The sequence below is a fragment of the Blastomyces gilchristii genome, assembly GCF_000003855.2.
Source record: "Blastomyces gilchristii SLH14081 genomic scaffold supercont1.4, whole genome shotgun sequence".
Lineage (NCBI taxonomy): Eukaryota > Fungi > Ascomycota > Eurotiomycetes > Onygenales > Ajellomycetaceae > Blastomyces > Blastomyces gilchristii.
Window position 1 is genome coordinate 338,016 of NW_003101679.1, and position 15,771 is coordinate 353,786.

The 15,771-nt window shown below is 48.0% G+C and overlaps 5 protein-coding genes across 6 annotated transcripts; 3 read left to right on the top strand and 2 right to left on the bottom strand.

Moving 5' to 3' along the window:
- The first annotated feature begins 591 nt into the window (after nt 1–591).
- Nucleotides 592–5,572, top strand: BDBG_02653 (WD domain-containing protein). Its single transcript, XM_002626430.2, has 4 exons — nt 592–1,279; nt 1,423–1,704; nt 1,769–3,658; nt 3,730–5,572. Exons 1-4 carry the CDS (start codon nt 1,168–1,170, stop codon nt 3,987–3,989), a joined length of 2,544 nt encoding a protein of 847 aa, XP_002626476.2. The 5' UTR covers nt 592–1,167; the 3' UTR covers nt 3,990–5,572.
- BDBG_02654 (uncharacterized protein) lies at nt 4,411–6,076 on the bottom strand. The gene is made up of 2 exons (XM_002626431.2): nt 5,416–6,076; nt 4,411–5,341 (listed from the first exon to the last, which is right to left on the bottom strand). Exons 1-2 carry the CDS (start codon nt 5,524–5,526, stop codon nt 4,736–4,738), a joined length of 717 nt encoding a protein of 238 aa, XP_002626477.1. The 5' UTR covers nt 5,527–6,076; the 3' UTR covers nt 4,411–4,735.
- BDBG_02655 (S-adenosylmethionine-dependent methyltransferase superfamily domain-containing protein) lies at nt 5,630–8,764 on the top strand. The gene has a single exon (XM_002626432.2). The coding sequence runs from the start codon at nt 5,957–5,959 to the stop codon at nt 7,919–7,921; it is 1,965 nt and encodes a 654-aa protein (XP_002626478.1). The 5' UTR covers nt 5,630–5,956; the 3' UTR covers nt 7,922–8,764.
- BDBG_02656 lies at nt 8,261–14,988 on the bottom strand. 2 transcript variants are annotated; one of them, XM_031720890.1, is made up of 5 exons: nt 14,172–14,988; nt 13,143–14,045; nt 10,891–13,032; nt 9,729–10,806; nt 8,261–9,553 (listed from the first exon to the last, which is right to left on the bottom strand). In XM_031720890.1, exons 2-5 carry the CDS (start codon nt 13,951–13,953, stop codon nt 8,977–8,979), a joined length of 4,608 nt encoding a protein of 1,535 aa, XP_031577230.1. In that variant the 5' UTR covers nt 13,954–14,045; nt 14,172–14,988; the 3' UTR covers nt 8,261–8,976. The 2 variants fall into 2 exon arrangements, with proteins under 2 accessions (XP_031577230.1, XP_002626479.2); XM_002626433.2 differs by having other exon boundaries at nt 13,143–14,988.
- On the top strand, nt 14,196–14,937 carry BDBG_02657 (uncharacterized protein; the record flags this gene model as incomplete). Its single annotated transcript, XM_031720891.1, has 2 exons — nt 14,196–14,200; nt 14,265–14,937. The coding sequence occupies 2 exons, from the start codon at nt 14,196–14,198 to the stop codon at nt 14,749–14,751; spliced, it is 492 nt and encodes a 163-aa protein (XP_031577231.1). The 3' UTR covers nt 14,752–14,937.
- Nucleotides 14,989–15,771: the final 783 nt, after the last annotated feature.

Here is a 15,771-nt window from a genome sequence, read left to right on the forward strand (position 1 = left end):
TTAATAAGATCTTAACAATTATCAGTAATAAACTCAGTATCAGATATCTTATAAGCAGATTCTGTATATACTGATATACTTAACTCTTTTCAGATATAATATTACAGTATTGACTACTATCATGAGAATAATCTATAATAAGTCTCTTCATTCTCAATAGAATAAAGTATATCTTATTAAGAAGTAGAGCAGAGTGTGTTCTGCTATAAGTTTCAAAAGTAGGATCAGAGACTTCTGCTACTTCATATAAACTCTAGAACAGAGTGTGTCTCACTAAAATCTCAGAATAGAACAGAATGTGTTCTACTGATTTCACTGTTTCTATTATTCTTTTTTTTTTTCACTACTGTATACTCTAATTCCCTAATTGTCTGTATATCTTACTATCTATATCACATGTATAATATAATAATCTCATCACTCTGGAAGAGGGATGAGAGAGGTGAGAAGGCAGAGTGTAAGGTCTAGAACTTAGAACATGCTTATGTACACATTATGTGACTCACAGACACTGCAGTGTCTTATACTCATTCCCTGCTTCTCTACTATCTAGTTCTCTTCTTCAAGAATCAGTAATATTACATCCTAATATGAAGCTGCTGTCACCCCGATATCCATGTAACCGAGTCCTAACACATTCACATGATTTTTCTCCGACCCAAAACGGCTCGCTGGGCCGCTATTCCTCTTTCGGCAGCCACGGATTGTACCGTACCCCGGCCAAGACCATATCGGACCGGAGAATCATGTCACCGTGGCCCCCAAACAGGCTAGCTCAACCCTTTCCTCTTCGCGTGGCTGGACTGCAAGCAAAAGCAAAAGGACGACGCAGTTTCAGTTGTTCAGCCAGCGCGGATTCAAAATCGACGACGAACGACAGACGAGACACGGGCACTCGACGGACAACTATCTTCACACGCCTCCGTTACCTACTTTCCCCATCTATATAGCGCTAGTTTGCTATTGCATCCGCCTGCGCCTATTTCCCCCCTTCTACGAGCTCGTTCGCTCGGCGCAATTCCATGCCCCTTAGTCCCTGGTATCCACGCAATTGACTGTCACCGCGACTTTTTTCTTAAATACCTGTAGAAACGGAAAAGTCAAAGGGAGAAGGGTGTACGCTTACAACAAGCTATTTAGCCCTATCAGGACTGGAGGACCTCTTGAATGGCCTGGCAGCCGTCATCTGCCATGGCTGGGAACGGGGGAATGGCTGCAGGGACTGATGGTGCTTCTGCTCACATGGGCCATCAACAGGGCACGGAATACACGTTGCAAGGTGGGCTCTCTCCTCTAGACTACTTTCTTCCTTTCTTCTAGGGACAGGAGGGGATCTGGTCAATTATTGTTTGGTTGATGTCAATCGACCTATTTCTTATGAATTCTACTCACCTCCTTTTAACCTCTCGCCCTATTCTACAGGTGTGATGCGGTTCCTACAGACTGAATGGCACCGACATGAGCGAGATCGAAATGCGTGGGAGATTGAGCGTGCTGAAATGAAGTCGAGAATTGGTAGATTAGAGGGCGATGCCCGTACTAGCAAGCGAATGCACGAGACGTTAGGCAAACATGTCAAGATGCTTGAGGCTGCTTTGAAAAAAGAACGGGAGAAAGTCAAGAGCCTATCTGCAGGAGAGGCTGTCGACGTGACCAAGGACTCAAAGGAGCTTGCCAAAGAAAACCTCAAAGCGCTACCAAAACGTATGATATTCTCCCCTTGAAAATATATTACTTCCGTTTGGATCATATCTGATGAGCCCGATAGAACGATCAGCACCTAATATTGCCCAAATCGACCCCAATCGTAACGTTGAAAATTCGTCCAACCCAGATGTCCGTCAGGACTCAGAACGTGAAAAGTCTCGCATGTATCTTGGAAAATGTTCCCAGGAAGTTGCCTATCATATAATCCCTGGTTCCCATCCTCCTCCAGAATTACTGGACCAGCAGGAAATGTCGGATCATGGGTATCAAAACCACCAAATGCAGAGACCGTCCCTTGAAGACGCATATGTACAACATCAATATCAGCACCAGCAAAAACAGAAAATCCAACACCAACAACAGCAACAGCAACAAAATCACGTAAATATGGTCCGCGAGCCGTCGATACATCAACCCCTTGCGTCTAGTTATTCTGAAAATCTCAATGCTGGCCGACCCCAGTCGAATCAAAGCCAGCAAGAACAACTTGAAGGGCATCCATTCGACCAGCAACGTCCACATCCTATCCCCATGGATCGCCGGAAAGACCCTTTTGATCATCCCCCTGTTACTGATGAAGAGGTGGAATCAATTACGCATACTTTCGACTCGTATGGAAAGCAGGTCCCCGCTTCTGTTTCACCTCAACCCACCGTCCCCAGGGAACCTTTATCCGATGATGCCGATGGCTGGAATTTTGATGAACCTCCAGTGAATGTTACATCCCCATCAAGCGGAGCACATCATCGACCTGATACGGATGTTTTCCCTAAGGCTAATTTTGTTCCCCCAAAATCCCCGCCTAGAGGAGGACCGGGATCTCATAGGAGGAAAAGTTCAGGAAGGCGACACAGCGAAGGGACGACCGATTCTCGTGAGCTAGGTACCTTGAGCGGACTAATGGCTGACGCGTTGAACTTCAAAGTTCGATTCGCGTTGCGCGGCCATCTAGATGTTGTTCGATCCGTTATCTTTACCGGTGGGGGCAGCCCATCAGAACCGGAAATATGTACATGCGGCGATGATGGAACAATCAAGCGTTGGATTATTCCAGCATCCTATGGTAGCTTTGGGCCCCATAGTAGCAGTCCAAATAATGACCTTGATATAACGAGTTACTTCACTCATCGTGGGCATTCGGGTCCAGTCACCTGCCTGGCAGCATGCCCTCCTGCTCCCAACTTTTCGAGCGGTGGTCGTGCTCTTGGAGATGGCTGGGTATTCTCGGGCGGTCAGGATGGAAGCGTTAAAGTGTGGGAAAGGGGTCGAGTTGACCCGAAAGCCTCTCTAGATACACATACAGATTCGGTGTGGGCTTTGTGTGTTCTTCCAGGTACTGCAGGATCTATCCTTGGCGATCAATGCAGCCATTCCGGTGGTCCCGATCGAATAATCCTTGCATCGGGAGGCTCCGACGGGAGGGTGTTGATATGGGCTGTGAGTGCTCCACCCCAACTGGCCTCTCCACAAGCTGGAAATAGAAGGGTTGGGGGAAGTCGAAGAGCAAATTCAATCTCCTCTGGTTCAAACTTCCCTTCCTCGCCGCAGCCAAGCACTGCAAGTGCAACACCCTTTCACTACACGTTGATTCATCACATAATCCGGTCCAATTCTCCCTCCCCTACGTCTATCAGCCCCTTGTCACTTGCTGGCGTCAACTTTGTTGTTTCATATGCGGACGCCTCCATCATTATCTATGACACTCGATCTGGGGAAGAAATCGTTGGGATGGCTAGCTTGGAAACTTACGACGGGACTCGTGCGACTGGCGTTAACTCTGTAGTGGCAAGCACGGTTGGGTTTGATGGGACGGTGAACTTGGACCCCAACAGAGCTTTGGCAGAAGAAGAAACCATTGTGCATGGGGCCACTGGCACTAGTGGTGGAGTCGAAGGCGTTGTTATCAGTGGCTATGAAGACCGTTATATTCGATTTTTTGATGCCAATAGTGGTATGAACGATCTCATCATCTCGTCGCCAGCTTCGGGATTTCCCAATTTAAGGTTTACTAACTCTTCACAGGTCAATGCACTTACACTATGCTCGCCCACCCTGCTGCAATCTCCTCTCTCTCTCTCTCTCCAGATGGTCGCGAGCTCGTTTCTGCAGGTCATGATGCAAGCCTACGCTTCTGGTCACTAGAGAAGCGGAATTGTGCGCAGGAGATTACCAGTCATCGACTTCTGCGAGGAGAGGGTGTTTGCTCTGTAGTTTGGAGTCAAGATGGACGATGGGTTGTGAGCGGGGGTGGGGATGGAGTGGTTAAGGTCTTCGCGAGATAATGATAAATGGTTCGGAGTTCTTGTCCCCTCAGTCTCGTTGCCTTGTTTGGTGCTTGTTGCTTGGGTTTCGCGGTCAAATTTAATGGGACTGTAAGCCCTAGTGTTATAACCAATGTTCCGCGCGGCTCTTTTCTTTGTTCCCATTCTATATTGTATGTCCAACCTCAGCTGTCATAAACTTCATGTCCCTTGTCTTGCTACTCCCACTCTTCTCCCCCTTCCCCCTTTTATTTCCCCCTCCCGCTTCCGTCTTCTGACTGCCTTTTTGGCCCCGGCGCGTTTGCACATTTTCTTGGACACTATTGAAAATAACTCAGATGGCCGCCATATGTAATATCCGCCTATACTTCATGCCTCCTGACGATACCTAAATACCCTCTATCAACTGTCAGGGAAGCGTTGTGGTGTTTACATCCTGCTTCGTTCCTTCTTTTTCTTTTTCTTTCTTTTTATGCGATTGTATATTTGATGACAGGGTAAGCGAAACTTTATATTCTGTTGTTATCTTCTGTGTATTAACATATTTTCTATTTGTATTCCCGCCACCGCTCAAAGGCACTTCAAATCACACCATCGTTGCTTTCCTCTCGGAGCGAAGTAATTAATATATACATATATATGAATGTGAAATGCTCCACATGCGTTCTACGTCATAACCATACCAGCCGTAACGAGATCGGGATCTCACAGTAAACAAAAGCTAATACATTCGCACCAAGGCGAACTAAATATTTTATAGACATAAGCTACTGGGAGGAAGTCCACGCTTTTCTAAACATGGATTTAATCTGCGATGCCTGAGCCGGGTCCTTCACTTTAGACGTCATAAAGGACTCTAGATCGTCCCAGAACTCCTCAGTCGACAGAACATCCTGCGCGGTACTTGGGTGGTTTTCCACCGGACCCTGAGCAGGAAGTGATTCGGACGGTTCTTTCAAGAGGACATTTTCCTCCGCCTTGGGAGTTACAGGGGCAAGTGTAGCTCCACCGAGAATCATGACACCCAGCTCGATCTCCTTTCCCCCCGAGAGTGCGGTAGAATCGCTTCCTAGAATATCCGCTATTGTCTGTCCTTGCACAGGCTTCTTCTTCCATAATATCTTTATCTTATCCAGAGGCACACGGCTAGGCTTCTTCTCACTGTCTGCCGTCTGGACCCTCTCTTGGACGGTTTCCCGAAGTTCCTTGACTGTAGTTGAAGATATGGCGCAATTATCCAGCGTCACATGTAGAGTCGGATTTCTGGCTGACTTCAAGTGAATGGTTATTGACTTTGATGACCCTGGAGTCGCCGTTTGTTTTCTTTTCTTGGGCATCGGGGGGTGGAAATCAGAGAGGCGGGGCAGGGTGTACTGAGGGATAACAGAGGCATCGGTCAGGTTTTAGGGATCTGATCACTGATTCTTGGCTAGTTGTTTTCTCTTACCGGGTGTGGAGCCGAGAAGCTGCTGGGGTCGAAGACATAATCACCAGGAAGCTTCACGGGCCGCGTATCGAGTGCCGCGAGGAACGATTTGGTAAAAGTAAGCTCTGCCATGATGTGCGGTATTTTACTATGGGCCCTCCCAAGCGTAGTTGCTGGCCTATCAGTGGAGGGTTGGTTGGCACGAAAGGGCCAGCTCAAGTAATAATGTGTGTCTCAGCTTCAGTTTAGAAAGCGACCGTGCGAACAAAATCAGAGGCAACGTACAGGAGGAGTATTGCAATGTGCTATTGAATATTGTATGTAGTTAAGCCTTATCAATCAATGGGTTGGGATGTCTATCCAAATACGGCATATTTCGCCGGTCGGTTTTTCCGGCGCCTTGAAATTTAATTTTGCCGGATCAGAAAAAAAAAGGAAAAAGATATAAAAGATATGCAAAAAGGAGCGGTGGATCGTTCACCATCACCTTCCAATCTAGCTCCAAGCTCTTAGCCATTTACTACTCCCCTTTCAGCCCAAAGAAACCAATCCCTAGTTGAAAATGGGTGTGGGACGACGGATGAAGAAACAGGGCCCTCCCCCGGCCCTGGACGAATCGAAGATTTCATCTCTGAAACGGCGCAAGCCCTCAGATCTCGACGATGCTACTGTTCATGAGGGGAAAAAACGACGCACAGAGAATAAAAAACACTCCAGGCCACGGAATTCTCTTGATAGAAATGTTGTCAAGGCAATGAAGCCTGCTGTCAGAGATAATAAAAAGAAGCTTGTTGAATTGGAGAAGCTAGGTACCAGCGATAGTGGTGCGGAGGACCTGCCGGGGGATGAGTTCGAAGATCTCGACGATGTCAGCGATATTGAAGATGACCAGGTATCGGATTCCCAACATTCAGATAGCGATGGGGGTTTGGATTCAGCGTTTGACTCGGAAGAGGACCATCCTCGAGAGGCCATGTTCTCGGAAGACGAAGATATCTCTGATGCGGAGGAAAAGCTTACCGCCGCCAATATTGAAGGACTATCAAGGAAACTAGATCTCGAAACAGAAGCTACAGGGCAACATGCCGAGTTAGAACTTAAAGAGTCTGCCATTCAGACCAATATCGCGGGTGATAGTGTGGACGTCTTCGGGATTGACAACCAAGCGCAGAAACAGATCGGCCTGGCTCCCGACCTCCAGCTTCTTCGGAGCCGTATTACAGAAACAATTCGCATACTTGGTGATCTATCCACACTTGGGCGGCCTAGCAAGTCCCGAGCAGACTATACCAACCTTCTCATATCCGACATTTGCACCTATTACGGTTACACTCCATACTTAGCTGAAAAACTGTTCAACCTGTTCACTCCCCGTGAAGCATTCGCCTTTTTCGAAGCAAACGAATCTCCCCGTCCAGTTGTTATTAGGACAAATACGCTACGAACCAACCGCCGCTCTCTCGCCCAAGCCTTGATTAACCGCGGTGTCGTCCTTGAACCGGTAGGCAAATGGTCCAAAGTTGGGCTACAGGTCTTCGAATCTGCGGTACCATTAGGTGCTACTCCCGAATATCTTGCTGGCCACTACATCCTACAAGCTGCATCATCTTTCCTTCCTGTCATGGCACTGGCGCCACAGCCAAATGAGCGCGTTCTCGATATGGCTGCTGCACCCGGCGGTAAAACGACGTACATATCAGCGTTAATGCGAAACACCGGATGTGTTCTTGCAAATGACGCAAGTAAACCCCGTGCTAAAGGTTTGATTGGCAACATTCACCGCCTCGGGTGCAAGAACACAATCGTCTCGAATCTCGACGCGCGAGAAGCCTTTCCCAAGATCCTTGGTGGTTTCGACCGTATCTTACTTGACGCGCCTTGCTCGGGAACGGGTGTCATTTCAAAGGATCCCAGCATCAAAACCTCGAAGACCGAACGTGATTTTCTTGCACTGCCACATATGCAAAAGCAACTGCTCCTAGCGGCAATTGATTCGACCGATCACGCGTCTAAAACCGGTGGATATATTGTGTACTCTACTTGCAGTGTGACCGTGGAAGAAAACGAAGGGGTTGTACAGTATGCTCTCCGCAAGCGACCTAATGTCAAGATCGTGGATACTGGCTTGGGAAATTTTGGAAGCCCTGGCTTTAAGAGTTACATGGGAAAGAAGTTTGACGATAAAATGCCGCTCACGAGGCGCTACTACCCTCATCGGGAAAACGTTGATGGCTTCTATGTTTGCAAGCTGAAGAAAATGGGCCCCAGTCCTAAATCGGCGGAGAAATCAAGTACAAACGGATCCAAGTCCGAAATCGAGGAGGCGGAGGAAGTGGTTGACAGAGCTCCTATTATAGACGAGGAGAAGGAGAAGCAGATTGAAAACGAACCTTTCGGACCTTTTGACGAGGAAGAAGATGCGACATATATTGCAAGAGCTGAGCGAAATAAACTGCGGAGAAAAGGGCTGAACCCTAAGGCAGTGCTGAAGGGGAAACCAAAAAAAACCAAAGAATCTAAGAGATAAAACAAGAAAAAATGATGTCCGTGGTCACTGCTCACGGGGGCTGAAGAAGAGACGAAACAAGGGAGAGAAGGTCTCACAAAGGAGCAGGCCTTGGGGGGTGGGGGGGGGGGGGAATAAATAGGGTATCAGTCATCGATAAATGTATAGTGGTATCCGCGCCATATACCTTAGACAGTCCATGTTCATTTGGATGTTACGTATTTCGATAATATTAATCATTTCTAATAATCCGTGCCTGTGCTATTGCGACACTATTGCTCATTCTCACTGGCGCGGAGGGTACATGGGCCACATTTTACACACATGTCAGATCCATTTCTGTCAACGGAATTTTTCTTCACCGTTTTAAAATATGATCTAGATGAAAACTCTCGCATTCAGACAACTGACTAGGTTAATGTTGTTGTGGAAAGAGATCAGGGGGCGCAAACCACGCTGAGTTATAACCAAGTTCTTTTTTCCAACTTAAGCCATTTTCCAAATTAACAACTAGTTCGCTCTACTCTTAGTGTATGTACATAGAAACAATATTCATCCAAAAATGGTCGCTTCCAAGGAACCGACAATACCGAAATCAGCAATGACGAAGCTGTATCTGAATCTAGAATTTTAGGTGGAGATCGAAACCAAGCAAGAGTGGTAAAATGATAAACAAGACGGGTTAGGGAATTACGATACGATATATAGATCTTGAAGGGGATTCGCTAACAATGATCATCGCTAAAATAACTGTGGAAGGGCGCGCGAAAACGGGCACATAGTCGTCAAAATAAACAGGTAAGAAGCAGAGCAGGTAAACAGAGGCGGGCATAACCCTCAAGCTGAAACCAAGTCGTCGCCGCTCGGGGCAATCAATGTCACCTTAAGCGGGGCCGGGGGGGGGGGGGGGGGGAGAAAAAAAGATAATGAACAGGAAACGGAAAGACGAGAGGGAACCCAAAGAGTCAAGCAAAAACAAGAGCGAGATCATCATTCCCAGAAGCATCATTCATCTGAACATTCTCAAAATCGGCATGAGATGGTAGAAAAGACTGGCCAGCACCCCCAGGCCGTATTTAAGTGCGGTAAATCTTCACGATATTGGCGACCTTCTTCCGGCATATGGGGCATTTGTCAACCCGTTTGGCACAACTGACACATGCGCAGACATGGCCACAGCTGTAAAATAGTGCATCTTGATCCTCGCTGTAGCAAATTTGGCAGAGGCCCATTTCTTCAGCGGCAACTTCCCAGTAACTGATGCCCTTCCCATGGCGCTTGCCAGCGCGGAAGCCACCAACGTACTTGTTCCCAGTCCTGCGTTCTATGAACGTTCCCTGCCCATTTTGCTGATCTTCGAACCAATCCCCGTCGTACGTATCGCCGGATTGGGACTCCAGGACACCTTTTCCATGGCGTTGTCCCAGGACGAAATCGCCAGTATAGGTCGCACCCAAGTTTGATATGTGAGTACCTTTGCCATGATAGTATCCCTTACTGAATTCCCCGGAATAATACTCACCATTAAAAACAGCATCAATGGTTTTCGTGCCAGTGAAAGACTGCGTTGGATGCCGCCGAGATAAAGCCCGAAGATACTGAGCTAGCAAACTGGGACTGGTGAAGGAACCACTTTCTGAAATTTTCGTGCATCTGTCACAGTTTGCAACATTAGCAATGCCAAAGAAAAAGAAAAGAAAAGAAAAAAGAAAAAAAAAAGAAAAAAGGAAAAAGAAAAAAAAAAAAGAAAAAAAGAAAAAAAGAAAAAAAAAAAGACAAGAAAAGAAAGAAATACATGTTAAAAGATGAACAGTCGGACATTACATACTGTGACTTTGGTAACACCTCCTCAACAATGAAACATTCACCATCTTGATCGGTAGCTAAAACTGTGTTAAATCTCTCCTTGCTGGAGATGGACGAGATCGATATGCAATCAGCACGATGCCAAAGGTTGAAGGATTTATCATCCGGCCATCCAAGAGCGGCACGAACTGAAGCTTTAATGGAATTACTTCTTTTACCAAAGAAAACGCCGGCAAAGCGGAATTCTTGTTTCTCCAAGTCAAATATCTGGACAAAATAATATACTTGGGCAGTCAGCCGGACAGGAGGATGAATTAGATTCTCCAGTGGCAGTGGAGCAATTTCATTGATGTCGTTCTCTGGGTTCCCTGTCATCGGAACTGCGGCTGAGCTCTCGTTGGTTGAAACGTCCGATGGATTTCCAGGGGCAGCATCTTGCATGACCGAGTCTTCTCGAGAAGGAGCGGGCGTAGAAACATGTTCGGTATTAGTACTTGCAAGTTCGGCTGAGCCAGTTTCGTCGCCGGCCTGAAATTCGCCCGACCGTTCTGGTGTGGTCGCCTGCGCCACCGGATCTGCAGTTGGGTCAGTTACGGTGGATGCTTCGTTGGCAGCTCCCATCGCAATTTCCTGGAAGATATTTACGTCCTCTGAATTTGCCTCTGCATCAATCGGCTCTGTTTGCAGGTGCTGCGAGGTATTAGCGTCGGGCTCTGCGTCAGTCATTTGAACATCTTCGCCTCTGGGGTTGTTGAGATCCTGATGGGTGCCATCGGATGAGTTGTTGTTATCAGAGGGCAGCAAGGTTTCGGGCCCCGGTGTCTCCGTCTCATCGGCTACTCGTACGCCTTCGGATGACTGGCTAGAAGGTATCATAGTAGCATCACTACCTTCCTCCATTTGCAGCAGATCGGTAGAGGTGTTTGAATCAGCAATGTCGACATCCTGGGCTTCCTGGGGATCCTGACCTTCCAGTGGAGATTCATCTACAGGGTTACTCGACTCATCCACGGGTTCTGCAATTTCCTCAGCGACCTGTTCATTTTCAAATGCGCCGGCAGGGGCTAGTGGATTGGGTACAGCAAATAATTTTGCACCATCTGAGAATAATCGGTTAGAATTGGTTATGGAGAAACGCCTCAACGCACTCAGGTCGTTATACGTGACAACTATACGCAGCTTACCTTTAGTCAGGACGTGCATCCACAGGCGCAAAACGTCCATCTCAGAACACACCAAGGATTGAGAGAGATCTTGAATAGCTGTGAGCTGCGAGGTGGGGGCGAAACACGATTTTGGACGGCCAATCCGCCACAGGCGGATATCTTGCGGTTTCACCTCTGTATCCTCATTCGACTGCCACAGCGCTAGCTTGTCTCTTAACTCTGCAATTGTTGTCCTTGCTGGCAGGGTAAAATGTAGAAATCGACCAACGGATCTAGAAGTATCCATCAAGTCATAAATGTCAAATAAGTTATTGCCCACCAGAGAGAGGTCACCGAGGGAATATACCTCAACGGCAACCGAGGGCGACGAAGTGAATGGCAAATGTCCAGATTCAAAAAAATACTGTCTTGTCTCAGGAATATCCCACGGTTCGATTTTTCCAGTCAGGAACTGGGGCAGGACGTCATTTCGAACATACATGACAACAACGGCAACATCATGTCTGGACCTGTGATCGTCGATTTCGTCGTGGGGTGAGATGCCTTCATGAGCGTCAATCGCCGCCTTGGTGGTCAGACACTCGATCTTGCTGTCGCCTTCATTTTCAAACGCAAGCCAGCGCGATCCCGGTCCACCAGGACGGAGGATACTGTAGTAGTGCGCAGAAGTCCGCTCGCCCTTATAGACCACAAACCCGTAAAGGCTGTATTTTCCAGATTGAGGCTCAACAACAAGATCCGACAGATCGAGTTCTTCATCTAACCGAACTCGTCGCGAAATAAACTTCCATTGGCGGCTGGCCTTGTCGAATTTCTGGCGAGAGAGCTCAACATGGAGAACAGTAGGCAGTGACCACTTTCCGGGTTTGTCGCTGAGATACTGTTTCACGGCAGATTCCACGTTGTTTGAAGTTTCCGCCGAAATTTTAATTCTCGAGTTGAAGTCTCCGCGGAAACAGTTGACGGTGTCAGGCTGCTCGTCAGTTGCCTCACCGTCAAATATTTTTGCCATCTTCTGAACGGCATCAGTCCCTTCCAGTTCTAATTCAAGTGAGCGTCGAAACCTCTCCCAAAACTCCATCACGTCCCCTGAGAATTCCTCCAAATTTCGAAGCGTTTTAGTGACCGAGTCGGTATCAACTGAAAGTTGCGGTAGATGTGGTGTCCGCAAAACCCATAATAGCTTCTGCAAGGCCTCGCACAATGGTCTAGGTCTAACACCTGGTGTGGTGATATGTTCCAGGACGTCCACGCTCTGAATAATTTCCCGGAAAGGTGCGAGGAGAAGCCACGATACCAAACCAGCAGCCTCAAAGCTATATTCCACGTTAGAGGCACCCATGGGCCGATAACCAGTCAGGCTCAAACTATCCCAGATAGGCTCACATTCGCTTGAATGCCACCACAGTGACTGGGTTGGATCGTCGATAATTCGAATGTAGGCATCGAAGGCGAGAGTGTCGTTTTGAAGCAGAGCTTGCCTCTGGCCCCGTTGTCGTACATGGATCTTGTTCCAAGGGCCATGGAAAGTTGTCCAGCCCCAATCCACGTTATTTATGTTAAACTGGTGACACGAGGACTGCATGTAAGCGGTTCGAGGTTCATTGGGATTGTATACGATGACGCCTATTTGAGCCGATACCCTCCAATCCTGGGATGCTTCAGATGGTGGAAGTTCTCTCGACTGCTCACTCGTTGGCTCCTCTATAGGTATATGTTGGGTATTACCTGCAGCGGGAGGTTCTTGTTTCTCGTCGTCCTGAGAAGCGGAGGCTGGAGCTGTTGGAGCCTCCCTACAGGAGTCAGCCGTAGCTGGGAGAGTTATATCAACCTCCGGCACCAAATCACTCAGTACGGCATTTGGGGGACCTTTGAAAACTTTGAATTCGGTCTCGGGGATATCTTTGTCCTGTTCAGGGGGGGTGGGGGAAGACTCAACGTATATGCTCAGAGACTCTACGTTATTACCTCTAGGGAAAAATTTTATTCTCCAGTAAAGGCCACCAATGAAGGCGGCTGGTGATCTCATTATAGTAGCACGGTTTGGTTTTTCCTTCGTGCCTCGTACGCCTTTGAATTTCCAGGTGAGGCGGGCTTTCTCTGCGGGTGTATACTCGGGGTCATCAAGTTCACTATAGAAGGTCTTTTCCCAATAATCATCTGGATAGCAGATTACATTGAACAAGTTAGCAAGCTACAGTGTGTCTCGTAGACTGGTTCTTTTGGTCCCAAGGTATCTTGGAAGGGTAGCGAAGGTGTTAGATACTTACAATCCAAGGCACTGTGATCGTCGCCAGACTCAATTTCCTTGATTTCCCCTTCATCGGGGGACGAAGTGTCCTGCTCTATATCAGCCCAGTAAGCATGTTCTTCCTCACTGCTGGGTGAGTCTGGGGGAATGCTCTGGAGGTCATCCTGTGAGTTATTCTGTTCGGGCGGGCTATCAGCAGAATCTTGAGGCGAGGGCTGGTCTGATGAGGGCTGTTCCGATGAAGGTTCTACGTGGGGGTCATTCTCGTTGTCTGACGCACCCGTCACATTCGATGCGGGCACGATTTCTTCAGTAGCCGTGGTTGTAGGAGGCTCAGCATCGGTTGAAGATGAGTTAACAATTGGCAGAGCAGCATCATTGACAACTTCGGGGGTTGGGGCTGGCTCAGTTTCCATGACTTCAGGGACCGAGGTAATTGCTTCAGGCTCAGCAGTTGACTCCGAGAGAACAGTGCTCGAGAAGCTCTCATCTGGTTGTAGTTGTGCTTGTGGCTGTGGTTGTGGTTGTGGAATGTCTAAGGTAGTATCCATAGAGTCCCCTTGCGAAGGTTGCTGCGGAGTTGACTGAAGATCTGAATCGGGAGAAGGACTGGAGGCAGCGGTTGGGGGATAAAAATTGTGTGCGGAATGGTCGACATTTTGGGATTGTGCCGGTCGATCTGGGGCGGATGTGCTCTGAGGGGCTGTAGTGGTTGCGAATTGGAAAGGAGAAGACGGAGGCATGACGGCTTGCGAGGAAAAAGGAGAACGAGACTGTTGGGAGGGTTCGAGCGAGGGCGAAGTGTGGGGAAGCGCTGGGGCAACATCCATTGCTTGACGGGTTCGATCACTTGGCAGGCTGCGGTTTCTGCTGCCAGAGAAGGGATATTTGGAAGTAAAGAAGAAGAGATCAATAATAAAAACTGTGATGGGTGCAAAAGAGATCAAGATGTGCGGCTCAGCAAGTTAGCTTTGGCGATGGGTTTACGGGGTATTTCAATATGCATCAGACAACAGGAAGCCAACTGAGAGCGGATATAATGACTAACAACAACCAACACGGGAGGCTAAAAATGAGGTGAGCACCTAGTTGGAGCTCTCTGACTCAAAAACGATGAACAAGCGAATCAAAATAATATAAGTTCACGGGCAAGAGAAATCGCCAACGGTTCTGAGGGAGGGAAGATAAGAGGCCAAGCCCAAGCTAGGGCGGCGGCAGCAGCAGCAGCAGCAGCAGTGAGAGACAGATTCAAGCCAACAGGAAACGAACAGGCTGGGGGGACAAGGAGGAGTAAGAGGAGCAGTGTGGATGGTGGTGAATGGGGCGAGGGGGATAGAAGAAGAGATGAAAAGATGAAGAGATGTCGGGGTGAGAAGAGGTTGAAGTTGAAGCCGCAAGCTGAAGCAGAGACGAGAAGACCAGAAGACGAGACCACACCGAGATTTGGCCAACCCGCGCGTGATTGGCCGGAGGACAGCAACTCTGCAAGCCTCACTTTTCGAAGAACGAGCAAGAAAAGCTATGAGTTTAAGTACATGTACTTCTTCTTCTTCTTCTTCTTCTTCGTCTCTGGAAGTCTGGTGTTCAATATCTCTCTTTTGGAACTCCTGCCACTAAAGACCATATAAAAACGACGAGTGACGCTGTGCTGGTGTGTAACTATATATTTATTCAACCTCAAAGGGCACGGCTGCCTTGAGCAAAGTTGAGCCTCGTTGGACGTTCAAAAGCTTCTGTCTGAGCTGAGTTCGTTCAGCCAGTCACCAATCATCCACCAATCATCTAAGTGAGCTTGGTATGTATAAGTATTAACTATTATTCGCACAGGCAGAAGCCACAGCAAGTCAACCAAGCTCATCACTTGTCATCAGGGATCACCCACAATCCTCCAACGAGCTAAAGTAACTACAGCCCGGCCCATGCCATGGATATTAACACTAACTAACCCCACCGACTGGCAGTGGCAAACCAACCAACGGGCTCGAGCCAGAGATAGAGTTGAGGTTTTGCTTGCTTTGACACAAGTTGACAGCAAACTCCTTGGAAACAAACTGCTGTTGCAGCCTTATATTATCCATCACGCCCATGTAAGTAGACTCTGCTCCATGTCTGCTTTCAATAATAACATATAGTACGAAGTTCTGTACTTATTATTTCATATTATGACATATATAACTGATTACTACCGAATATGCTACTTTTTCTCCAGATTCCTCGGTCTCCACCCATGGGAGGGTCCAGCTTGGGGCCGGGGAGTGGGGAGGACAGATAGACAGCGTACATATGTATCTCCCTAGGGGCCTAGCTAAGTAGTTGGCATAGGAGACTTAGCCTGGAGGAGAGTGGAGCACAAGCAAGCAACAGGGACTGTTTTGGGACCATTCGCTGGCTGTTGCCTGTGCTGAGAGGTTTGTCTCCTCTGCGATGGAGTTACTCCGTACTGTGCTTCCCGCCAGAGCATCTGGCTTATATATTATTCTTGTTTTATTGTAGCTCGTGCGCTGAAGATGTTTCGCTTGTTCGCTCACGAGGAAAAAATAAATAATAATAAAACCAGAGTTGGCGCAAACCCTGACTGCCAGCCAGTACGGATGAGTCTGTCACTGCTTTGCTTGCGCGGGTGGAGCCTGCGTGAGTCACACCGCCCA